Source organism: Lemur catta, chromosome 13, assembly GCF_020740605.2.
Source record: "Lemur catta isolate mLemCat1 chromosome 13, mLemCat1.pri, whole genome shotgun sequence".
Lineage (NCBI taxonomy): Eukaryota > Metazoa > Chordata > Mammalia > Primates > Lemuridae > Lemur > Lemur catta.
Genome location: NC_059140.1, coordinates 83,236,071 through 83,261,910, shown reverse-complemented (window position 1 = coordinate 83,261,910; position 25,840 = coordinate 83,236,071). Strand labels below are relative to the sequence as shown.

General features: G+C 48.2%; 1 protein-coding gene across 6 annotated transcripts in view; it reads left to right on the top strand.

Annotated features, from left to right (window-relative positions):
• DCUN1D2 (defective in cullin neddylation 1 domain containing 2) overlaps positions 1–25,840 on the top strand; it is a 37,001-nt gene that overhangs the window by 6,608 nt on the left and 4,553 nt on the right. For all 6 annotated transcript variants that reach the window (XR_006738796.1, XM_045566698.1, XM_045566700.1 and 3 more), the window contains 3 exons: positions 1,410–1,578; positions 9,433–9,563; positions 25,501–25,583. Coding sequence is in view for 5 of the 6 variants with exons in the window: in XM_045566698.1 (XP_045422654.1) it covers positions 1,410–1,578; positions 9,433–9,563; positions 25,501–25,583 (383 nt within the window). In the remaining variant the exon portion in view is untranslated. The remainder of the gene's footprint in view (positions 1–1,409; positions 1,579–9,432; positions 9,564–25,500; positions 25,584–25,840) is intronic.

Below are 25,840 nucleotides of genomic sequence, written 5' to 3'. Positions count from 1 at the left end.
CGAGGGTAAAGGGCCACATCTGCTCAGCCAGTGTCCTGGTGTTTTAGCACTGAAACAGCTGCAGCCCGCGGATAAGCTCTGGGAAAAGCTCTCGGCAAAGAAGCTTTCGTCTTGCAGATGGGGATGGTCCTTTTCATTAACGCCAGTACTGAGATTGGAGCTTTCTCTATCAAAATGCAGCTGTGCTATAAAAATAAGTCTGCACTGATGAGTATATGCAGATCCAAATCCCTCAGCGGGTTTTGAATTTTCACATCAAACGTTGAATCGGTTATAAGCAGAGGCAACAAGGATTGAAGAGTTGTCTTCTTCGCGCACTACCTCGCTCAGCACAGCCTGTCTTGCGTGTGCCTCCTATGTATAAAAATGAATGGACTGTAGTCCTAAAGTGACTTAAATTATTCAACATTATTGTGTATGAAATCTACCAAGATGGTTTATTAGGTGAGAGCATTATCACGTATGATGTTAGGAGACGGAGTCGAATAAGAGATTAAATGGGAGTTTTCTATAGAACCTGTGTCCAGTAAACTCTGGCCGAGTCGTTTTTCTCCTAATAGAGTTGGAAGGGTGTTTGTGGTTTCAGTCATTTAATTTATATCGTAATTTTTCTTTGGCAGCAACACATATATAAATAATGTAGTATATAGTACTTTAGGTGTGATAAAAAATTTAACTTTGGTCATTTAAGTAAAGAACCTACATGTTTTCTCTTTGCACCTTCTAAACCAACAGAATTCACATACATATTACGACAATGTGTTATGAGACACATAATCTGTCTGAAATTACTAGACTTAGTTTGGTGAATTCTTGCCGGGATGCTTTTAATAGATTTCACTGTTTGATTTTCAGGTAGACAAATGCTAAGTCGTTTAATTTTATTTCTAAACTAGAAATAGGAGGTCGGGAGCCTGGATTTCTAAGCTGTTAAATGCGGATGCTTAAGCTAAATGATTTTGAAAAGTAATTGCTGTCCAGCGGCATTAGAACTAGCAAATGAATCACTCAAAAACATCATAGTTGTGATGAAAAACTCAAAAGTATTATAAAAACTTTATCCATATGGTGTCTTTTATAGCAGTTTACCTTTGGGCAAACTAAATTTCTATAAACTTGAATCTTTAGGGAAGTTAAATTCTTAGTGATCAAATCTTCTCAAAGAAATTTCAATGATTTTTTTCCCCTAAAGCCCCAAAATCTACATGTTTAAAAATAGGACTATTTTCTGGAGAAAGCGTTACTTGTTACTCACTGTTCCTTTCATATACAGTAGAAATTGCAGTCATCGATTTACGTACTTGAAACGCTCTTCTGGGCCTGTGTAGCGAGAGGTTTGGGTCTAACCACTTATGTTAGGATTATTTTTCAAAACAGCGTAACTTCTTTTTCTCTGATTTTCACTATAGACCCACAGGATGAAAACAAAATTGGAATTGATGGGATCCAGCAGTTTTGTGATGATTTAAGCCTAGACCCTGCCAGCATCAGCGTTTTGGTCATAGCCTGGAAGTTCAGGGCAGCAACGCAATGTGAATTTAGCAAAAAGGAATTTGTAGATGGCATGACAGAGCTTGGGTAAGTCAGTTGTTGTCAGTTTAAATTTTTTCACAAAGGAAGATAGATGCGTTAAATATTTATTTTTCAGCAACCTGTAAATATTAATTTCATATCTGTTTTCTTTGTATATCTTAAGAATTTCGTAGGCATCTGCACTGTTAAGCCTTTGGTTTCCTTTTACATTCCAGTTTAAGGTTTTATTTCATTTGACATTTTTATTTTTATTCATATTAATCCCTTTTGTAGCTTATTTTCTTCTTAATTTTTTCCTTCCAATTTTGAGTTTACAGTAAATACCAGGTTTTTTTTCGAGCCATTCAAATTATTTAACAATACTGTATGCTAAATGGACTCTGTTATGTTGCTATGTTAAATGTTAATAAAACGTCATTTTGATTTTCGCTTGTAACATTTCTCTATTCTACCTACAAGGTTGGGATGAAAACTTCATTAATAACTTAAGATGTTTCTTATTTATCAGATAAGTCATAAAAGTAAATGAAAGCACCTAATGCAGCCGTCTTCTAATCATTAAGCTCACTGAACTGTAGCCATGCACTGCATAGCCACGCGGCCCTCAGCGGCAGACACGTACACGACAGTGGTCCCATCAGATTATAATGGAGCTGACAGATGCCTGTCACCTAGTGACATCACAGCTGTCACACAGCACAGCACAGTGCATTGCTCACGTGCTTGTGGTGATGCTGGTGTAAACCAGTCCGCGCTGCCGGTCATACAAAGTGTGGCACATACAGCTGTATATAGTGCAGAATACTTGATAATGATAATAAATGGCTGTTTGACCAGTGTATGTATTTACCATACTATATATCATTATTTTAGAGTATACTACTTATTAAAAAAAGTTAACTGTAACACAGCCTCAGGCAGGCCCGTCAGGACATACCAGAAGAAGGCACTGTTATCGCAGGAGACAGCTCCGTGCGTGTTACTGCCCCTGAAGACCGTCCAGTGGGACAAGATGTGGAGGTGGAAGACAGTGACACTGATGATCCTGACCCTGTGTAGGCCCAGGCTGTTGTGTGTGTTTGTGTCATAGTTTTTAACAAAAAAGTTTTAAAAGTAAAAAATTTAAAAAAGTAAAAAAATTTTAAAATAGAAAAAAAGTATATAGAATAAGAATATAAAGAAAGAAAATATTTTTGTGCAGCCTTTGTGTTTGTATTTTAAGCTAGGTGTTATTACAAATGAGTTTAAAAGTAAAAAAATTAAAAGTTTGTAAAGTAAAAAAAGTTACAGTAAGCTAAGGTTAATTTATTATTAAAGAAAAATATTTTTTAATGAATTTAGTGCAGCCTAAGTGTACAGTGTTTTTAAAGTCTACAGAATGTCCGAGGCCTTCACATTCACTCACCACTCACTCCCTGACCCAGAGCAACTTCGAGTCCTCCAAGCTCCATTCATAATAAGTGCCCTATGTAGAAGTACCGTTTTTTATCATTTCTACCATATTTTTACCAGACCTTTTCGATGTTTAGATACACAGTACTTCCCATCGTGTTATGTTTGCCTGCAGTGCTCAGTACAGTTACCTGCGGCGCAGGTTCTGTAGCCTGGGAGCCGCAGGCTGTCCCATCTGGGTTTGTGTGAGTGCACTGTGATGTTGACACACCACGAAGTTGCCTAAGGACGCATTCATCAGGACGTATCCCGTCATTAGGCGAAGCGTGACTGTATTTCACAAGGTGATGTAAAAGCCAACTTGTTGAACTTGCTGTTGTTTCTGATATTCTGATATTTTGGTGTTGAAAACTTAGAATAGCATATTTTTACCTGCTGAAGAGAACATAGAGCCTTATAGCAAACATGTTCTTTTTTTTTTTTTTTTTTTGAGACAGAGTCTCACTCTGTTGCCCAGGCTAGAATGCCATGGCATCAGCCTAGCTCACAGCATCCTCAGACTCCTGGGCTCAAGCGGTCCTCCTGCCTCAGCCTCCTGAATAGCTGGTACTGCAGGCATGCACCACTATGCCCAGCTAGTTTTTTTCTATATATATTTTTTTAGCTGTCCAGATAATTTCTTTCTATTTTTAGTAGAGAGAGGGTCTCGCTCTTGCTCGGGCTGGTCTTGAACTCCTGACCTTGAGTGATCCTCCCACCTCCGCCTCCCAGAGTGCTAGGATTACAGGCGGGTGAGCCACCGCGCCCAGCTGGCAAACATGTTCTTAAGCCATGTGCCTACAGCAGCCACGGGAAAAGAAAAAATAGAGCACTTGTTTTTTCCACTAAACTGATGAATCTGTATTTATCAGTCTTGTCTCTTTAGATAAACTCTATAAGACTTATGTTCTAATGCAGATGTTCCTCACCTTGTGGTAGGGTCACATCTGCCCGGCTTCAGTGCATGTGCTGCCAAAGTGAGCACAGGATGGGGTGACATCTTGGTGCACCTGTCATAAGTTGAAAATGCATTTAATACCCCAGTAAACCCATTGTCAAGTTGAAAAAGGAGAATTCAAACCCTTGTAAGTTGGGAGCTGTCTGTAATATCTTGCCACATTTTTGGTGGTAGTGTAAAACCAAAGATATGATTACAACAGTGGTGTAACAGCATATTTCTTTATGTTCTTTTTACATAGGAAAGCCTAGAGGAGTTACTAGTAGTTTTAGAATGGAAAGTACCTATAATGTGTTATACGTTATCCCTTCTGTTAAAGTCTCCCTAAAATGGGAAATTTTGGAAGTTAGTGCTTCCTATGGAAACAGTATTGGCATTTCTTAGTCAGTGTCTAAAAATATGTTGTTCAAGGAAATTTTTAAAATTCGTATTATCCTATTATGTGTCATATTTTAAAGATTATGAGTGTAAATCTTCCCAGAATACATTAGATGATTTTGTGCCCTCGTACCAAGAGTATGCAGAATGTGATCTGAGGTTACAAGTTTATGATGACGATACCACTGTTCATGTCTCACAGGGTGGAGGTGAGAGCATTTTGTAAATATTAAAGTTCTGTACTAAATATTATATTAATGCTATAGTATAGAGATAATGTCAGTGTCCTTAGGACTGTTCGCTTTTATGGGACTAAGCTTTAAAAAATAGCTTTTGTGTCTATTTTTATTTTTCTCACACTTTTTCCTGGCTATCAACTCTCTTGACTGAGGTTAGAAAACGTGCTTTTAACAGTTAATCCGACATCATTTCATTAGGGGCTTGAGGATTTTTAAGTATACTTAGTAAAGTTTCTGAGCATGGTGTTTAGACACGGGACCGGGTCATTGGGAGCAATTGCACTGTAGGTGACAGCTAGAAAAGCTGGATGCATTTAAAAAAATCTGCTTGAAGGCATCAAAGAACTAGCGAGATAGTGAAGAATTATGAAACAGAGACCCAGGAGGAGAGCCCAGCATTTGAGGCTGCTCTTCCCCAGAAGGCATTCGGCAGTTCTTTTGACAGCCTTTTATAGGCAGAGGGACAAAACTGAAAACCAGGGCCTGGCAGGTCTTCGGGGTGGAACAGCCTGTCCTCCAGGAGTCGGGGTGAGTTGGACGTCCTCCTGGGAGCTGCTGCTGGCTCGGGCCAGCGGGGTGGCCTGGAAGACATCAGCCCTTGGAATGGGATTAGGGCAGGCCCACGTTTCTGGTGCCCACAGGGCCTGGCAGAAGTGGAATGCTGCTTAGAAAAAGACCTCACCTGCACTGCTTCTACAAACACTTGTTTTCTGCTACAGTGTTTGGCACAAAATCAGAAATAAACAGGCATATGAGGAGACAGAATTACATAAAAAGAGCCAACAGAAAAAATGAATAATAGAAATGAGCCCTCAGAAGTTCCAGGAAATGGAACGCTGGAATAGACTAAAATAACTTTGCTCACTTTGTTCAGCAGATAAGTTGCCAGAGAACTGCACATGTAAAAGTCACATAGCGTAACTAGAAGTGATAAGAACTGGCAACCATGAAACGGAAGGACAGAGTAGGAGGACTTACGCTACCTGATTTGAGAACTTTGTCTACGGCTGTAATGATCAGGACAGCTTGGTGCTGGCTTGAGGACAAATCCACCCGTGGAATACCGAAGGAAATCCAGATGAAGATCCACACGCGTGTAATCAGTTTTTCATTCTTACAGCGATGTCAGGGCATTTCAAAGGAGGAAGGGTCTTTTCAACAAATGATGTGAAACAACTGGATAAACATGAAAAAACGTAACCTCAATCTCTACTTCATAGCATACGTAAAAATCAAGCTAGATTGGAGAGTTAGACAAGAAATTAAAAACTGTGAAGTTTTTAGACAGAATAGAATACCTTTGTGACCCTGGGTTAAGCAACACTTCCTTAGAGAAGACATAAAAAACACAAATCCTATGGAAGAAACTGCTAAGTTGGACTTCACCCAAATTAAAAACTTCTGCTTGTCAAAAGATACTATTAAGAAAATGAAAAAGGCAAAACACAATGGGAGAAAATACTTGCTATATAAACATATCTTATTAAAGGATAGGAATATAGGCCGGGTGCGGTGGCTCATGCCTGTAATCCTAGCACTCTGGGAGGCCGAGGCGGGAGGATTGTTTGAGCTCAGGAGTTTGAGACCAGCCTGAGCAAGAGTGAGATCTCGTCTCTACTTAAAAAAAAAAAAAATAGAAATTAGGTGGACAACTAAAAATATACACAGAAAAAATTAGCCGGGCATGGTGGTGCATGCCTGTAGTCCCAGCTACTTGGGAGGCTGAGGCAGTAGGATCGCTCGAGCCCAGGAGTTGGAGGTTGCTGTGAGCTAGGCTGACGCCACGGCACTCTAGCCCAGGCAACAGAGTGAGACTCTGTCTTAAAAAAAAGAAAAAAAAAAGAATATATAATTTGTAAATAATAGAGGGGAATAAAATAACCAACATTCATTCATGTTTTTTTAAAAAAAAACTCAGAAAACTAAGAATAGAAAGGACAGTCCTTAATCTGACAAAAAAGAAAAAATGGTACGGCAAGCATTACAACATTGTACTTACTGGAACCGTGAGCCACGTTCCCTTTGAGAGGAGGGAGCAAAACCCAGGTGCCTGTTTCCTCAACGCTGGGAATCATAGCTGGTCCAGTCTGCAGGGAGAGTACCGGCGTCAGCAAACCAAAATCGAATTTCAGAACCTCAAATGCAGCAAAACTGTGAGTTTTTGTAAATATATGTCATTTTCAGTATCATCAAAGGTACAAAATAGCTGTGATAAATCCAATTAGAGATGTGTGATAGCCCACAGAGACAGCAGTAGCCCATTCAGACTCGGGAGAGAAGACCTGAACAAGGGGAGAAATACCCCTAACTCAGGCTTTAATTCTCACTGTTTTATACCTGAGTTTACAAACTTAATGTGATCTTAATAAACATCCCAGTGGACAGTGTGTTTATGTGTGCAAAATTTGACAAGCTGATTTGAAATTTATATGAAAATGCACAGTGAAAAATAGCCGCTTAAAGAAAAAGAACAAGATTATCTGCTCTACCAGATAATCAAGACTTCGAGATCCGTCATATTGAAGAGTCCATGGTATTGAGTGCCAGAGCAGATAAATAGGCCAGATAAATAGTGCTGAGAAAATTAGTCATATGGAAAAAAATCTTGATCTATATTTCACACCATATATAAAAATGAGTTTCAAGTGAATTACAGATTTCAGTGCCAAAGACAAAAGCGAAAGGCCTCTGGAGAGTAATAGGGGAAGGCATCCTCCTCATGACCATGCAGTCAGCTGGGCTTTAAAACATCACCACACACACACACGCTACACGGGAGAGGACTGGTGAAGTGCATCGGAATGAAAATCAGAACTTCTGGTCATTAAGAAGCACCACTGAGGAAGTAGAAAGGCAGTCTGCATTCTGGGTGAGAGTGCTTTAAAATACCTGACAAAGGTGTGTATCTCTGATATATAAAGAATGCCTACAACACAGTAAGAAGATAGCTTAATCGAAAAAATGGGCAAGAGATTTGAACAGGCACTTCACAAAAGAAGGTATCCGAATGGCCAGGGAAAATGTAAGGTGTTCCGCCTCACTCGCAGGGTGAGTACAGAGAGAACCGCAGTGAAGCAGAACTCAGACCAGAGCCCACCCTCTGGAATGGCTGAAATAAACACAGCGGGAAACGTCAGTGCACACAGGGCTGCAGGAACTCTGGTGTGCTGTGTTAGCATCAGTTAGGTCACTGAGGGTGCACAGACCCGGGACTCAGCCGTTCCACTCGGGGACGTGTGCCCCGCCTCACGCACTCACGAGGGTCCCCGGTGTGTGTGCAGAACAGCATTGCTTGTAACAAGCTAGAAACGGCCAGTGCTCACCACAGTAGGACCTGTAGATTATAAAACAGGGCTACAACAATTGCATGTGGCCAGTAAGATGAACCAGCTGGCGCTGTGCAAACTACAGGAGTGAACCTCACATTCGTAATAAAGGCAGAAAACAAAAAAGTCAGACACAAAATAATACACACTGAGCTCTCATTTATATCAAGCCCAAAAGCACAGTGAAGGAGTGCTCCCCCAGGTGGTGGGGGAGGGGTGACCAGCACACGAGTGCAGCTTCCCTGTGGAGGGAGAGGGGCTGTGATGGGGAAGGGCCCTCGGCCACTGTCCAGGTGCCGCTGCCACCCTGAGTGTGGGTGGCGCTTTGGCTCATGTTCATCTACAACAGGGTCACGCGTGGCTTTCTGACTGGGGTGTGTTCTGAGAGACGCATCGTTTTGTGAACATGCCAGAGTGTACCGTCAAAAACCTAGACGGTGTGGCCTCCTGCACCCCCAGCTGTGTGGCAGGCCCTGTCACCTGCAGGCCACAGGCCTGTGCTGCGGGTCGAGGTGGTGAATACTGCAGCAGCTGTAGGGAGGTATTACCTGAACACAGAAAAGGTGCTGCGCTGTGCCACCACGCTGTGACGGCTGCAATTGCAGCCGTGCCACCAGGCCATGGGAGCTTTCGGCTCCATTGTGATCTTAAGGGACCACTCCGTGGTTGACCGAAACATTGTGTGCGGCACGGGACTGACTGTTGAGCTGTACATTTGTGCGTGTCTGTATGTTTATGGACTTTTCTGGCTGCTCCGAGGCTGGCTCCAGTTTTCTCTCCTTAGCTCTGCTCTCCTTGGATAAGTGAAGTGTTGCTTTCGTTCTGTTCCTTGCCGTGCATCCAAAATTAAAAAGATTTTGTTTCACTATTTTAGGTTTCTGCCTTAAAGGACATTTACATTTTTTAAAGTTATTGACTTTTTGGAAGAAAATCCCATTTTAAAACAATATAGAGCTGTGTTTTATAATACCTGTACATTTTAAATCGAACCTGCCTGTGTGGTGAAACCCCTAAATACAGCAGCTTAAATGACGGGTCTGCTGCTGTCTTGCCTGGCAGCGCAGAGGTGGGCAATGGTGCGGGCTCGTGGGCTGCCTCAGGTCTGCAAGTTTTCCCATCCCACCACGGTGTCATCATCGGGCGCGGCCTCTGCGTGGTCACAGTGCAGAGCTGGACCACACCCTCGATTCCAGCTCAAGGAACAGGGCAAGTGATTTTACTTTCGGTTTTTTCTTTTAATGATGGTTTTACTGAGATACAATTCATGCACCATATTTTTACCCATTTAAAGTCTACACCCCAGTGGTTGTGGTGTGTTCGCAGAGCTGCACAGCTGCCCCCACGATCCACCATAGAGCGTGTCACATTCCTCTTGGCGAGAGGGCGCTTGCCCACTTACGTTCCATCGCTCAGAACGGGGCCTCGGGCCCCACCAGCTCGCAGGGGAAGGCGGGAAAGGCGGTCTCCAGCCGGAGCCCCACTCGGGCCAGGGTTCCTGCGGGGACAGGAGCACCCACCAGGGAAGCGTGTCTGCCGCGGGTAACAGGCCACTGTCTCTGTGTCACAGGTGCGATAGCACAGAGAAGCTAAAGGCTCTTCTGCCAAGACTGGAACAAGAGCTTAAGGACACAGCGAAGTTTAAAGACTTTTATCAGTTTACCTTTACCTTTGCTAAGAACCCTGGGCAGAAAGGTTTAGGTGAGTATGGAATGCAGACTGCGAGGCACAGATCTTGACGAGATTCTGGGTGACACAGCCAGCATGGCTTCAGCACAGCCGGCGCTAATGCTCCGCCCACCTCTGCCTCCTTTGCTCCCTTTGCTCCGTGTGCTCTGCCGCAGGTGGGCTGGTCCTCACGCCGGTGCCGGAAAGCTCCACCCGCAGTGTCTCTTGACTTCCGGGCTTAAGTGTTTACATTCTGAGCTGTAAGCTAATTTGTGAATGTTCTGTGTCCTGTCACATTGGTGTCCCATTGACTAACGGGCCAGGGACGTCAGCGGTGAGCGTGCACAAGGGGGTGTGGAACATGCTTCCCGCACAGAGCGCACCAGCCCGGCCTGCCGTCCGCCACTGCCGGGGGCCGCGTTGGCACATTTACACCTATGCATTGAACTACACTTCAGTACTTCTTTGAGAGTTATGTGGTTTTGCTATAATACAGCTTGTATTTTACTATGAATTACACATCTGGAAATTTTTTAAATTTTCATTTTGAGTTTTTGGTTTATTTGAGGGTTTCATTTTGTTTGTTTTTCACCTAAGTAGTATGTAGTTTATTTCTGACTTACGTTTTTCTAAAAATCAATCTATAGTGACCTATGCTTTGTTGCCTGATGTAACAGACTTTACTCAGTTCAGTGAAATCTCTTACAAGTTTGGAGGGAGTTAATCTGGTCTTCTAGATAGGGGCTAAACAGGTATAGTAGAAAGTATATATTAAAAAAGAACTCCTGTAAATAAAAGCAATATTTTAAGATAATATTTAATTTCCTAAAAATTACATGGGAAAACAGAGGCCAGGCGCGGTGGCTCACGCCTGTAATCCTAGCACTCTGGGAGGCCGAGGCAGGAGGATCACTTGAGCTCAGGAGTTCAAGATCAGCCTGAGCAAGAGTGAGACCCCCGTCTGTGCTAAAAATAGGAAGACTAGCTGGGCACGGTGGCGCATGCCTGTAGTCCCAGCTACTCGGGAGGCTGAGGCAGGAGGATCACTTGAGCCCAGGAGTTTGAGGTTGCTGTGAGCTGTGATCGAACCACTGCTCTCCAGCCTGGGTGACAGAGCAAGACCTTGTCAGGAAGGGAGGGAGGAGCTGGAAAAACCCACAGGTAGACAAACACACCACAAGCGTTGGGCATTTGCCCTGATTTCCTGTGTGGAGAGCTGTCTGCAGCCTGAGAGGAGCAGTCCTGCGCCTCAGGGCCGAGGGGCCTTTCCCAGCCTGGTGGCAGGGATCTCATTCTCCTGCGTGTGTTTTCTCCAGCGTTGTGCGTGGCTGTGTTTGCGCTGTGGGTCTCCAGCTCCCTGCGGAGCGGCTGTTGCTGCCCTGGGTGCCGCTCGCAGGCAGCTCCTGCGCCCCCGCCGCGGAGATTGGGCTCAGGAACTGCTTCAACAAACCCACCAACGCGTGCGAAGGTGGCAGTGCTGGGTCCCTCTGGGAGAGCCAGAGGGGCGGTGGGGACATACTTTCCCGCCTTAGGGAGCGAGTGGGCACAGGGAGGGGTGCAGGGCCTGTGCAGGGCATCCTCGAGCACTGTCAGAGATGGCACTTGTGGGAAAGAGGTGACGCTGCCCTGCGTCTGTGGAGGCAGCTCTGGGGCAGTCGCTGCAGGCCGCAGGCCCACGGCCAGGCACACAGAAGGGAAAGGGAAGGAGGGCCCGGCACAGCCGGCACAGGAGGAGGAGCAGGCGCAGGCTGCTGGGTCCCCTTGTGCCTCCCAGCGTTCAGGGACCAGCTTGTGCTGACCGACTGAGATGGGGCAGAGAAAGGCGCTGACGGCCCACCCTGGCCTCCTGCGGCCGGTCCTCGCTTGCAAGCCCTCCTGAGGGGCTGGGAAGAGACCACTGGTCACCAAGCGGTCCTGGAACTGAGGTGTTGGCCACAGGCCTCGGCTGGCTTAGCGTTCCCAGTGGCAGGTCGTGTGTGTGCACAGTGGAGGGCTGGACGTCACGCGTGTGGTGTTCCTGGGGAATGGGCGTGCTCGGGGTGAGGAAAAGGTCATCCTCACGGTGCTGCTCAGCTGTGAGGAGTCCAGCAGGAAAGGTTGAGGGCGCCTCATCCTGGACACGGGGTCTCCCGTGCGTCGTCCCCGCCACTCAGGTGTCCAAAAGCAAGATCTGGGGTCATCGGTACGGCTTTTATCTTTTGCCTTGTCAATTGGACTAGCATTCAGTAAGCTGCCAGGTGCTTTTGTTAGGGGTGTTTATCTGATCCCCACGTAGTCCCTCCTTTATAAGTAGGGAAACCGAGGCTGGGGCGTTGAGTGACTGATCCAGGGCAAGACCCCGGGCACATCCCCTGAGTGCCCGCTCCTTCTGCCCGAGCACATCACACCCTTCCCTGGTGGGCGGCTGGCATGCAGCCGAGAGCTCAGGGCACCGAGAGGGGCGTGCGGGGTCGGCAGTCACAGGAGAGTGGAACAGAGCGGGCGCTCACAGGGGCCAGCAGGAGTCGCCTCGAGGCCTTTCCCCCTGCGTTGCCCCCACCGTGCAGCCAGCCTTACTCCCGGCCTGCCTCCCTCTCCACCCTGCCCTCAGGACCACAACCGGCTTCACTCTGGGCCAAGCAGTGCTTCCCAGTCTACCACGTCTTCTGTGGCATCTTACTCGGTCTGACCACGGGGTTTGTACTAGACGTATTCTTTTTTTGAGCAAAAAGTATAACAATTTTAAAACTCCTAAACAGAGTTAATCTCAGCACAGATGAGTCCACCTCAGTTTTTAAAAAGCAACATTAACGTGAAAACAACAGTGATTTTTTTCACGCACTGTAGCTCCGTCAGCGTCTGTCACGGGTGGAGCCATGTGGGAGTGAGGGTGGCGTCTTCCTGCTCCTTTGTGTCGGCGGGAAAAGCTTTGGGCTGGCGGAGTGCTGCCATGGCATACCCTGACAGGCCCCGCCCTCGCCTCTGGGACATGGCTTGGCCTTGGTCACGGTGGCCACACCAAGCGCTGTCACTGCCCGTGTGTGGTGCTGTTACGAAGGTGCTGGCCCCGTGGACTGTGCCCCACGGTGACCACGCAGAGTCTGGGGACAGTGCTGAGGTGCACGCGTGGCCTGTGTCCTCCCGCAGATAAAAGCCCTCTCTGTACCGCACAGGCGTAGCGCCACGCGGACAGTTCAGCCCACCTTCGCTTTTTATTTGAAAATACTGCAGCTCCCTCCCTGTGGGCGATAAAGATTGTTTCCTCTGTAGGAATCTTGCTTACACCTTCAGTGTCACTGCCCAGCGCTGTAGCAGGGCCGGGGGCTGCGGTGCGTGGGAGGGGAGAGGGAGGCGTGGGAAGGTACACGCTGATCCCAAGACGGGGCAGTGGGCAGCGGGGACGTGCCAGGCCCTGAGGCTTGTCCTGGGCCCGCGCTGGGGTCACTTGCTGAAGCACAGAACCCGCCCCGTGGAGGTGCTCAGGGGACACACCGCTGGTTGGTAGAGCGTTGTCAGTGGCGGTGCGTCTTTTACTTTGTTGGGGAGAGTTAGAGAAACCCACCTGTGTTCGCAGCTCTGTGACAGCTCATGCGGGGGCCAGACCATGTCACGGGAGCACTCAGCCACTTGGCTGGAGTCCACCGCTGCTGGGTGGCCGTTGACGTGGCGGCATGAGAAATACATGACCCTGCTGTCTTCCTCAGGCCGGTATGACGGGGGCTCGCACAGGATCACGTTTTGCCTTTTGGGTGTGTGCTGAGTCTTGGGTCAGGAGCCCACGTGTCCGGCCATCTCCATTCTGGGGACGCTAGCAGCTCTTACTACACAGTGCCGAGACCAGCTGACGTGTGAGGGCTGCGGAGTGATGAGGTTCTGCCCCTCCTTTTCCTCTGTTGCTTGGAGTGGCCACATAGAGAAGTACCTGCCATCGGCACTGTTGCCAGAGGCGCAGTCCCATCAGCACGGCGGGGTGAGCGCTGGCTCTGGGCTGCAACATCCCAGCTCTCGGGAGAAAGCCAGTTCCCTGGCATCCTTCAAAGTCACTCAGTGTTTGTCTTTCCATATCATTGTGAACTGATGGATTTCACACCTTGGAAGGGTTTTAATCCACTGCAGCTATTACCCTGTTTGGAGCTCAGGGTGCCCCGTCTGTGGCCAGTGGGAGCCTCTTCAGGTGGGGTCCTGAGTCCTTTTGAAGGGACCACAGTAGCCTTGAGGGGTTCCTCCTGCCTCCAGGATGCCGTTCTGGGCCCACTGTGTGCTTCCTGCTCCTGACCGGGCACCACCTGTTTCTCAAAGAAGCCGTGATTTCTTGTAGAGGAAAATGGGTTTCAGGCCATAACCTAGTGACGAGGAATCTGAGTTAATACTGCGTTGGCCCTCATTAACCTGGTCCCTGGGATGGTGGTGCACGCCAAGTTGGTCAGCGTTAACCTGGTCCCTGGGATGCTGGTGGAAGCTGAGTTGGTCCTCCTTCACCTGGTCCCTGGGCTGCTGGTGGATGCTGAGTTGGTCCTCGTTAACCTGGTCCCGGGGATGCTGCTGGATTCTGAGTTTGTCCTCGTTAACCTCCTTAACCTGGTCCCTGGGATGCTGGTGGATGCACAGTTGGTCCTAGTTAACCTGGTTTCTGCGATGCTGGTGAATGCCGAGTTGATCCTCATTAACCTGGTCCCTGGGATGCTGGTGGATGCTGAGTTGGTCCTCCTTAACCTGGTCCCTGGGATGCTGGTGGATGCTGAGTTGGTCCTCGTTAACCGGGTCCTTGGGATATTGGTGGATACCGAGTTGGTCCTCGTTACCCTGGTATCTGGGATACTAGTGGGTGACAAGTTGGTCCTCGTTAACCTGGTCCCTGGGATGCTGGTGGATGCTGAGTTGGTCCTCGTTAAGCTGGTCCCTGGGATGCTGGTGGATCCTGAGTTGGTCCTCGTTAACCTGGTCCCTGGGATGCTGGTGGGTGCTGAGTTGGTCCTTGTTAACCTGGTCCCTGGGATGCTGGTGGGTGCTGAGTTGGTCCTTGTTAAGCTGGTACCTGGGATGCTGGTGGATGCCAAGTTGGTCCTCCTTAACCTCGTTGACGTAGTCCCTGGGATGATGGTGGGTGCTGAGTTGGTCCACGTTAACCTGGTCCCTCGGATGCTGATGGATGTAGAGTTGGTTCTCGTTAACCTGGTTTCTGGGATGCTAGTGGATCCCGAGTTGGTCCTCATTAACCTGGTACCTGAGATGCTGGTGAATACTGAGTTGATCCTCGTTAACCTGGTCCCTGGGATACTGGTGGATGCCATGTTGGTCCTCATTAACCTTGTTAACCTTGTCTCTGGGATGCTGGTGGGTGCTGAGTTGGTCCTCGTTAAGCTGGTCCCTGGGATGCTGGTGGGTGAGAAGTCAGTCCTCGTTAAAATGGTCCCTGGGATGCTGGTGGGTGAGAAGTCGGTCCTCGTTAACCTGGTCCCTGGGATGCTGGTGGATGCTGATTTGGTCCTCGTTAACCTGGTCCCTGGGATGCAGGTGGGTGCTGAGTTGGTCCTTGTTAACCTGGTCCCTGGGATGCTGGTGGATACTGAGTTGCTCCTCGTTAACCTTGTTAACCTGGTGCCTGGGATGCTAGTGGGTGACAAGTTGATCTTCGTTAACATGGTCCTTGGGATGCTGGTGGATGCTGAGTTGGTCCTCGTGAACCGGGTCCTTGGGATACTGGTGGAAGCCGAGTTGGTCCTCCTTAACCTGGTCCCTGGGATGCTGGTGGGTAATGAGTTGGTCCTCGTTAACCTGGTCCCTGGGAGGTTGGTGGATGCTGAGTTGGTCCTCGTTCATTTGGTCCCTGAGATGCTGGTGGATGCAGAGTTGATCCTCGTTCACCAGGTCCCTGGGATTCTGATGGGTGCTGAGTTGGTCCTCGTTAACCTGGTCCCTGGGATGCTGGTGGATGCTGAGTTGGTCCTCGTTCATTTGGTCCCTGAGATGCTGGTGGATGCAGAGTTGGTCCTCGTTAACCAGGTCCCTGGGATTCTGATGGGTGCTGAGTTGGTCCTCGTTAACCTGGTCCCTGGCATGCTGGTGGATGCTGAGTTGGCCCTCGTTCACTTGTTTCCTGGGATGCTGGTGAATGGAGACGTGGTTCTCGATAGAATTCCCTAGGTCCCTAGAATTCTGGTGGGTGCTGAGTTGATCATCGTTAACCTGGTCCCTGGGATGCTGGTGGGTGCTGAGTTGGTCCTCCTTAACCTGGTCCCTGGGATGCCGGTGATCCTGAGTTGGTCCTCGTTAACCTTTTTAACTTGGTCCCACGGATGCTGGTGGATGCTGAGTCGGTGCTCGTTAACCTCATTAACCTGGTCCCTGGGATTCTGGTGGGTGCTGAGTTGGTCCTCGTTAACCGGGTCCTTGGGATATTGGTGGATACCGAGTTGGTCCTTGTTACCCTGGTTTCTGCGATACTGGGTGACAAATTGGTCGTTAACCTGGTCCCTGGGATGCTGGTGGATGCTGAGTTGGTCCTCGTTCACTTGGTTCCTGGGATGCTGGTGGATGCAGAGTTGGTCCTTGTTAACCGGGTCCCTGGGATTCTGGTGGGTGCTGAGTTGGTCCTCCTTAACCTGGTACCTGGGATGCTCGTGGATGCCATGTTGGTCCTCGTTAACCTCGTTAATATGGTCCCTGGGATGCTGGTGGGTACTGAATTCGTCCTCGATAACCTGGTCCCTTGGATGCTGGTGGTGTAGAGTTGGTTCTCGTTAACCTGGTTTCTGGGATGCTGGTGGATGCTGAGTTGGTCCTCATTAACCTGGCACCTGAGATGCTGGTGAATGCTGAGTTCATCCTCGTTAACCTGGTCCCTGGGATGCTGGTGGATGCCATGTTGGTCCTCGTTAACCTTGTTAACCTGGTCCCTGGGATGCTGGTGGGTGCTGAGTTGGTCCTCGTTAACCTTGTCCCTATGATGCTGGTAGATACTGAGTTGGTCCTTGTTAACCTGGTCCCTGGGATGCTGGTGGATGCTGAGTTGGTCCTCGTTAACCTCCTTAACCTGGTGCCTGGGATGCTCCTGGGTGACAAGTTGGTCCTCGTTAACCTGGTCCCTGGGATGCTGGTGGATGCTGAGTTGGTCCTCGTTAACCTGGCCCTGGGATGCTGGTGGATACAGAGTTGGTCCTTGTTTACCTGGTCCCTAGGATGCTGGTGGGTCAGATGTTGGTCCTTGTTAACCTGGTCCCTGGGATACTGGTGGATGCCGAGTTGGTCCTCGTTACCCTGGTTCCTGGGATGCTGGTGGGTGACAAGTTGGTCCTTGTTAACCTGGTCCCTGGGGTGCTGGTGGATGCTGAGTTGGTCCTCGTTGACCTAGTCCCTAGGAGGCTGGTGGATCCTGAGTTGGTCCTCGTTAACCTGGTCCCTGGGATTCTGATGGGTGCTGAGTTGGTCCTCGTTGACCTGGTCCCTGGGATGCTGGTGGGCACCGAATTGGTCCTCGTTCACCGGGTCCCTGGGATGCTGGTGGAGGACGAGTTGGTCCTCCTTAACCTAGTCCCTGGGATGCTGGTGGATACTGAATTGGTCCTCGTTAACTTGGTCCCTGGGATGCTGGTGGATACTGAGTTGGTCCTCATTAACCTGGTTTCTGGGACGCTGTGGATGCTGAGGTGGTCCTCGTTAACCTGGTCCCTGGGATGCTGGTGGATGCAGAGTGGGTCCTCGTTGACCTGGTCCCTGGGATGCTGGTGGGCACCGAATTGGTCCTTGTTCACCGGGTCCCTGGGATGCTGGTGGAGGACGAGTTGGTCCTCCTTAACCTGGTCCCTGGGATGCTGGTGGATACTGAGTTGGTCCTCGTTAACCTGGTCCCTGGGATGCTGATGGATACTGAGTTCGTCCTTGGTCACCTGGTCCCTGGGATGCTGGTAGATATCAAGTGGTCCTCGTTGACGTGTTGCCTGGGATGCTGGTCGATACTGAGTTGGTCTTCCTTAACCTGGTACCTGGGATGCTGGTAAATGCGGAGTGGATCCTCGTTAACCTGGTCCCTGGGATGCTGGTGGATGCTGAGTTGGTCCTTGTTAACCTCGTTAACCTGGTCCCAGGGATTCTGGTGGATGCTGAGTTCATCCTCGTTAACCTCGTTAACCTGGTCCCTGGGATGCTGGTGGGTGACAAGTTGGTCCTCATTCACCTGGTTCCTGGGATGCTGGTGGATGGTGAGTTGGTTCTCCTTAACCTCCTCAACCTGGTACCTGGGATGGTGGTGGATGCTGAGTTGGTCCTCATTGGCTTGGTCCCTGGATGCTGGTGAATGCCGAGTTGATCCTCCTTAACCTGGTCCCTGGGATGCTGGTGGATGCTGAGTTGGTCCTCGTTAAGCGAGTCCTTGGGATACTTACTGGTGGATGCTGAGTTGGTCTTCATTAACCTGGTCCCTGGGATGCTGGTGAGTGACAAGTTGGTCCTCGTTACCTGGTCCCTGGGATGCTGGTGGATACTGAGTTGGTCTTCATTAACCTAGTCCCTGGGATGCTGGTGGATGCTGAATTCGTCCTCGTTAACCTGGTCCCTGGGATGCTGGTGTATACTGAGTTGGTCCTCGTTAACCTGGTCACCGGGGTGTTCTTGGACACAGAGTTGGTCCCTGTTTTTATGTTTCTCAGTAAGCAGAGGTTGATTCTGATGCTTTCAGTTCAAATTCAGGACTTCAGATTGGTTTTGCAGTGTTTTTGTTTGTTCATTTGCTTAAGCATTCCTGTATTTCAATCGTATATCCTTTCTCCTGCCCTAGTTCTCAGAGCAGGGAGGATGACGCAATTAGCGTATCACGTAATTACCAGTTACTAGACCCCACTCTGCACTTGCCACAGTCTCAGAACAGTGATACTAATGTTGTCTCCACCAATACAATTACATCTTCTCTCCTCATTTAAGAAAATAGTCCGACCGTGTCTCTGTTTGCTGAGTACGCAGTCAGAAACGTGCTTTTCAGTGTGCAGTCAGAGTTCTGCCGGCAGCCCGTGCTCCTCACTGGCACGGCATCTCTCTGCTTACTTGGTTTTTGAAATTCAGTTTCCAGTGGCTCCATGGGAAGTGGTTTCAGGGAAAATATTCTTTGAGTCCTTGCATGCTGGTAACAGTTTTGCTATATACACAATCCTGGCCTCGTATTTTTCGTTCTTTGAATATCTTAAATATGTTATTCTATTTCTTCTGGCACAGATTGTTGTTGAATAGTCTGATCATAATCTAATTTTCTTTGCCTTTTAAGTTACTTACTGTTTTTGCCCTGATGTCCAAAGGATATTTTTCCTTTTTCTCTCAAGCTAAGTAATTTTACTGAAGCGTCGGGGTGTTCTTTGTCATTCAGAGTCAGCGTTCTCAGGTGTGCTTGTGCTTTCACTATACAGTTTCTAATCTTCTCTTATTTCAGGAAAATGTTCTTTAATCACTGTTTTGACCATTTGTTCTGTTCCTTTTATTTAGTTTTAGTCTCCACAGAGACGCCTATAGATCCTCTTTGCCTGTCTACAGTGCTGGCAACTTTCTCTCAGATCCTTTCTATCTGGACTTTGTTTCTTTTTTATTTTAAAAACAATCTTCCTGGCCGGGCGCGGTGGCTCATGCCTGTAATCCCAGCACTCTTGGGAGGCCGGGGTGGGCGGATCGCTTGAGTTCAGGAGTTCAAGACCAGCCTGAGCAAGAGTGAGACCCCCGTCTCTACTAAAAATAAAAACATAGGTGGGTGTGTGGTGCACATCTGTAGTCCCAGCTACTCGGGAGGCTGAGGAAGAAGGATCGCGTGAGCCCAGGAGTTTGAGGTTGCTGTGAGCTGTGATAATGCCACGGCACTCTAGCCTGGGTGACAGAGACTGTGTATCAAAAAAAAAGAAAAATCTTCCTTTTTCTCCTCTTTTCCTCTGAAGTCATTACAGTCGCGCATCGTTGAACAGCAGGGATGGGTTCTGAGCAGTGCGTCATTAGGCGACTTCAGCGTTGGGTCAACATCGTGGCGTGTACAGCCGCTGCCCCTCGGCCGTGTGGTGTGGGCTGTGCTCCCAGGCTGTAAACCTGCACGTCACGTTGCTGTACTGGGCACTAGGGGCAGTGCCAACACAGTGGCCAGCACTCCTGTACCCTAACATACCGAAACACACAAAGGGTGCAGTAAAAATACGGTGCGAGAACCTTACGGGGTCACCGTCTGCACAGTCCGTCGTTGACCAGGCGACGTCCTGGTGCACGTGACCGTACTGGGACTCCTCGCTCTTACACGCCTTCTAGTTCAGTGATGTTTGGAATGACTTTCCGTGTTTCTGATTCCTGAATCTTGTCCCCTAATGTTTGAGTGTTTCTAATTCTCGTAAATGGGCTTTCGTGTTTTGTTTGATTTCTCCCTGTCTTTTGTCCTGTTTTGAAGCCGAAGGTCATACCTTTGCTGCACTCTATCTGTGTGTGCTGGGATGATAGTGCTGTTTGTGGCACCGTTGCCTCAGGGCCGCTGTGCGGGGTGTGACCTCACTGCGGCCGTGTTGCTCGGTTTTGTATGAAATTAGTTTCCCTAGACTTCTGGAAGGAGGATGCTTCGGAGGAGCTTTTTTTACTTCATAGTGTTTACTCTTCTGTGGTGTGTTTGCATGTGTGTGTGCGTGTGCCATACAGAAGCGTGGAGTTTGCTTTCTCGTGTCTGCGTGTGTGCATGCACGTGGCACACGGAAGCGTGAGAAAACCTTGCTTTCTCAGGTTTTCTGGTTCTGTTCTTCGCGTCTTCTCTCTGTCCTGTCTCTGTCGTCCCTGCCCGTCCTGCTGGGCAGATGGCCCTGGCAGGGCAGTTTGAGGTCCACAGGGCCTGGGAGGCCTCAGCCCTCCGGCCTGTCGCACACTCCGTGCTCAGCCACAGCCAGGCCCAGGCCCATGTGCGCCCGACGCCCACGCACACCCCTGGCCGCTCCGAGGCCTCCGGTCCTTACACGCGTGAGAGACCCCGCGCCCTCTGACTTCGCCCCTGTGCCTCGACGGGGGCCTTGTTGCTGGTCAGGCTCATCCTCTGCTGCTGTAATTTAGGTTCGTGATGATACTTCGTCACTGAAATGTATTGTAAATGCTGCCTACAGGTTTTGCTGTCTAGTTGCATTTTCCGTTTTATGTGAGGATTCAGAGAAATTTTAAAACTATGCTGCCTCTGCTGCCTTCCAGAATCCTCTCCAGTGACTTTGGTATTGACTCTCGTAGATTGCTTGTCTGGAGGAGAGAAGAGAGTGGCTGAGCACAGAACTTCTTGTTCTAAACTAGCCAAGTCAGGAGTCCCTGGGGGTTTGTGTCCCCAAGACTGTTGTTTTTTCTTTTAACCGTTTTAACTGTTTTTAAGTGTACAGTTCAGTAGCATTAAGTGCATTCACAATGTGTAAACATCACTAGGATCTATTTCCAGAAATTTTCCATCTTCCCAGACTGACACTCTGTCCCGACGGAGCGCCCACCTCCCCTGTCCGCCCAGCAGCCGTCTGCCTGCTGCCTCTGAGCGGAGCTGGGACCTCACCTCGGTGGTTCTGCGGGGTCTGCCTTTCTGTCATGGCTTATCCCACGTGACGTACGACCTCAGGGCTCACTCAGCTGCTCAACCTGTCACAGTGTCCTTGTTAAGGCCGAGTCACATCCACGTGTGCAGACGCCACGTGTTTACCCATCATCCGTCAGTGACACGGGTGCTCACTGGCCTGCTCAGTCCCTGCTTCCTGTGCTCTTGGGGTGCCCGGAAGTGGAGGTGCCGGGCGGGGCGGCACCTGTGTGCACATGGTTTCTGCAGTGGCCACGCCACGTCCCGTTCCCTCGGCCATGAAGGAATGCGCCTTTTTGTTTTTGTGTTTGAATAACAGCCATCCTAACGGGCGTGCCAAGGCTGCTCCTTTACAGGCTGACTTTTACTTTGGGGACGAAGACTCTTGCTCTTCATCGCCCCGACTCCACTGTGTTCCTACCAGGCTGAGGCAAAATCGTCATCGAAGTTAAAGGCTGTTTCAGTTTGTTCCCTGATTACATAGGAGCTGTGGTCAGTGCCCTCAGGGTCCCTGTGGGGGACGACCACTCGGTGAGGACAGGGCTGCGTTCCCAGCTGGTGGCTGTTCCTGCTGCAGCTGCTGTTTCATCTCAGGCTTTTGTTTTCTCTTCACGTCTGTTTGCTGACCCCTCCCCTTTTCCATGGTGACATTTACCCAGGTGGGAAATACTGCATCCCTTTTGCCTCTAAATTTGGCCAATTCCAGTCTGAGTGTAATGATCATTATTCTTCAAAAGGAAAATCTAAGGAATGCGGTCTAATTCTCAGAGGATTATCTAGCTTCCTTTTACAAATGAGTGAGAATTAGTCTGATGCAAATTTCAAAATAACAGCAATTTTTCTTTATTGTTAAGTGGTTATCAGGAAGGACACCTTGAAATTTCAATGAATGATAAAGCAGTATTTTTTCTATGTTAAACTATTACTCCAATATCTTCAATATGATCCTACAGTGATTCTGCTTCTGTTAGAAATAATCATTTATATTTGTTGATATTTTGCAGTCTAGGGGATTTTTCCCTTTTGATGTTGAAATGAAAAAAAGTGTTAACAGGGTTTCATTTCATTTAACTCTCGTGTAGGTAGTGTTTTAAGAATGTTTATCTTACAATGTCGTGTTAACAACCTGCCAGATATGGAAAAGTCCTAGGAACTTTTCTAGGCCTTGCCGGGGGGATCCGCAGACCAGCAGGGTGGGCATCTCGGGGGCTCGCTGGTCTCACTGCCGCCCCCCGTTGGTGTCAGTAGGTACCGCACAGGAGCACCTCGGAGCTCAGTGGCTTCAGATGTGTCACCCTTTGGCAGCTCACCGTCCTGTGTGTGGGTCAGGAGCTTGGGCAGGACTCTGCTGGGCGGCACATGTGCCCCCCAGGGTGTGACTTGGTTCAGTGGGGAGTGTCAGCCAGCGGTGGGGCCAGGTGGTGACACCCAAGGACTCCCTCGTGTCCTCAGGACCTGCGGCGTTGGTGCTGCGGGCGCCTCTCTCCCCAGGCTGCTGTCCTGGGAACCGCGGGTCACCTCCCTCCACACTGTCCCATCTGGCACACCTTTTAATTCCATAGTAATTTCCAAAAGGTTGTAAATTAGAGTCTAAAGGAAGTGCCCAATCTGAAGTTACAAAATGTATTTTCTTTCTCCACAAATATTTTTTAAAAGTTTAGGATAAGGATAATGTTTTGAAGCCTTTTTGAGATACGGGACGTGATTTGTTCAGCTTCTATTTCGTAAATTTCCTGAAGCATCAAGTAGCAGAATAGGCCATTAACAGTTACAACAAATTTATAGTTTATCTTTTAATTCTCTACTGAGAACAAAGAATTATCTTCCTATTTATTTTATTTCTGTAGACACTTAAATAAAACGTGTATCAAAATCCTTCCCTAGAGGGCTGGGTGCAGGGGCTCACACCCGTGGTCCAGCACTCTGTGAGCCAAGGCTGGAGGATCGCCGAGCCCGGGAGCTGGAGGCCACGGTGAGCTGTGATGATGCCACTGCGCCCCAGCCTGGCCCGCAGAGCAAGACCCTGCCTCAGAAAAAAAACAAATCATTCACTGGAGAATTAGAAGAGTTACCAATTCTGTTGATTTGCTTCATGAGAGTAATTGAAAGAATACAAAATTATATTGAAATAATAGTCTCTGAAGAAAATGATTAGATTGTGTGAACATTTCAAATAGATTACAACACTATTTTAGAAAGTTTATGAGGGCTTTTTAAAAAAAGAAATAAAGCAAGAAAATAATTTTATGACTATAAACCAAAAACAGAGCAATCGATTTACCAAAGTACAGTATGTTTGCTACATGGTCTGTCTTCTGAAGAATTAAATGTAAATTAAAGAGATTGACACAATGTTCCGATAGTTCCTAGAAAAAGCATGGGCTGCAGCAGAAACGTGGAATCAAAAGAGAAATCGATCCTTTATTTCCTTCATGTTTGCGTGTGTCTGTGTGCGCACGTTAAGGTTATGAGTGCTATGTTGTTTTATATAAGATTATTATTCCCCTGTACCTAATTATGGTCAGCCTCATAAAGAGAATAATTAAAGTTATTTACTCTTCGTCTCAGTGTAAAAGTCTAACGTGGTCTCACACTGGCTGGAGTCTGGTATGAGCTGTTGGAGAGTCTTGATGTTTGAGAAAGTAAAGTTTCATGACAATTAGATGATTTTTATTTCTGCCGTAAGATCCTTGTAGACCATCACAAGCCTGAATTTTAAATAACACCGTTTTCTTACTCAGGAGATAAGACTTCCTGGAGGTTCTTGGAGGAAGACGCTGTGGTGAAGATGCAGCCCGCGTGGCTGTGGGTCGTGTCTCAGGCTCTGCCACGACCAACCTAATGGCTCAGTCCAGTTGGGACGATATTAAACACTTTTACATAAATAATATTTAATACTGAAAATTCATATATTTACTTTTAGTTTTGTGGTGTACACACATGCAGATCAGAGTCTTTGTGAGAAAGGTTTCCGGGGCCGAGCCCAGCCCGAGAGCCGCTGGATGACTGCGTGCGCCATAAACCTGTTGCTCTTTCCTTCCAGGCCCAGCGCAGGCCCCAGTGAGCGCTTCGCCGCTCTGCGATGAGCTGCGAGTAGGTTCCCACTAAGTCCTCCCAAGTGACAAGGACGTAGCCTTGTAAGCAGGGCCAGACTAACCATCCTAGCCTTACACTGCGGGTCCCATAGGTAAGGTTTAGAGAGCCATTCCCTGCCAGCTGCCTGGGACTTTCCACCTCTCCCTTTCTGACTAAGACTCCAGGGTGTTTGCGACTGAGGAAGCTGTGAACCCCTTAAACACACAGGGAACACAGAAGCATTTATTTAAAGTTGGCTGCTACTCATTTATCCCTCATCTGATTTTAATAATGATTGACCCTGAAAGTCTCAAGTTAGAGCTCCAATTTTAATAATTTTTGTCTAAGTGGGATTAAGCCATATTTAGAAGAAAATCTTTGGACAAGTGTTTAGTTGGGTATTTTTCACTTAAACTAATCTGTTACCTTAATATATTTATTAATCTGCTTTTTACATTAGTTTACTTGACATACATACATAAAAATGTAATTAGGAAATCGTTTCAGTATATAACCTTTCTTTATTGCCTAAAAGTGTGAACACTGTTCACGTGATTAAAGGTGGTCAGTTTTAAGAAATTAGCTTCTCAGCCCCTTTATGGACTTGTCGTGTCAAGCATGTGAACAGCCACAGTCATTGAACTTGCGGTGACAGTTACGGATGGAGACACTGCCCCACAACAGCCCCGACGCTCGGCGTTGGTGCTACGTCAGACGCCGTGAGCGTTGACGGAGCCCACTCTGGCACCGTTGATGTGTGTGGAAGACCTGGAGCGATCGCTGCTTCCAGTCAGGGGAGACGAGGACACTGGCTGGGACTGATGAGCAGTCTAGTCTGTAAATATCCTCACATCGGTGAGAAGGCTTTCCCTCGCCACACAGACTGCGCAGTCAGAAACCCAGAGTCCTCACGATGCTTGCATAGCACAGCTGTGAGTCACATTCTGTTTGGAGAGTGGTGCGTCCCTTCCTTTCTAAACCCGTCGTTGCAGTTCAGCACGTAGAAAGGGCAGTGGCCTGTTTTTAAAAACAAATTACGTGCATTGATGGTATTCAGATCAGGTCAGGTTTTAAAGAAAGCCCAACATATATGAAAATTTGAGTCTCCAAACAGATTAATTCGGGGATAATTATTTATATGATCGAATAACTTAATACACAAATCCTTTTCTGAGTAAGTTTCCCAGATTTATAAAATTAAACTGTATGCAATTCTCAGGAGCACTTCTGTAGAGACTAAGCCTCATGTGACTCTGGGGTAGGATTGCTGAATTTTATCGATCAAGTGAATGTCAGTGTGCTAAGAAGTGGTCATTGTTTTGTGCAGTAGAAAATGAGGTTGGGATTTATTAACTGCTCTTTCTCTCTTTTTGCCAGATTTAGAAATGGCTGTTGCATATTGGAAATTAGTATTATCTGGAAGGTTTAAATTTTTGGATCTTTGGAACACGTTCTTACTGGTAAGCGTCTGGCTTGCGTGTGCCCAGAGTGAAGGGGAGTCAGCAGGTTCGGGCCGTTTATAACCATCGGACCAAACTCTCCCATGGGGAGTTCTGCACAGAGATCCACAGGACCAGACCGGCTGCCTCCCAGCGCTGCCGCCAAGCAAGAGCAGCAGTGGCTGGGCCTGGCGGGGGGCGGGGGGGGGGCGCTCCTCCGGACCTGGGCTTTCGGGAAGATCTGCTGCAAACCTCCGCAGCCTTGACCTGTCATCTCC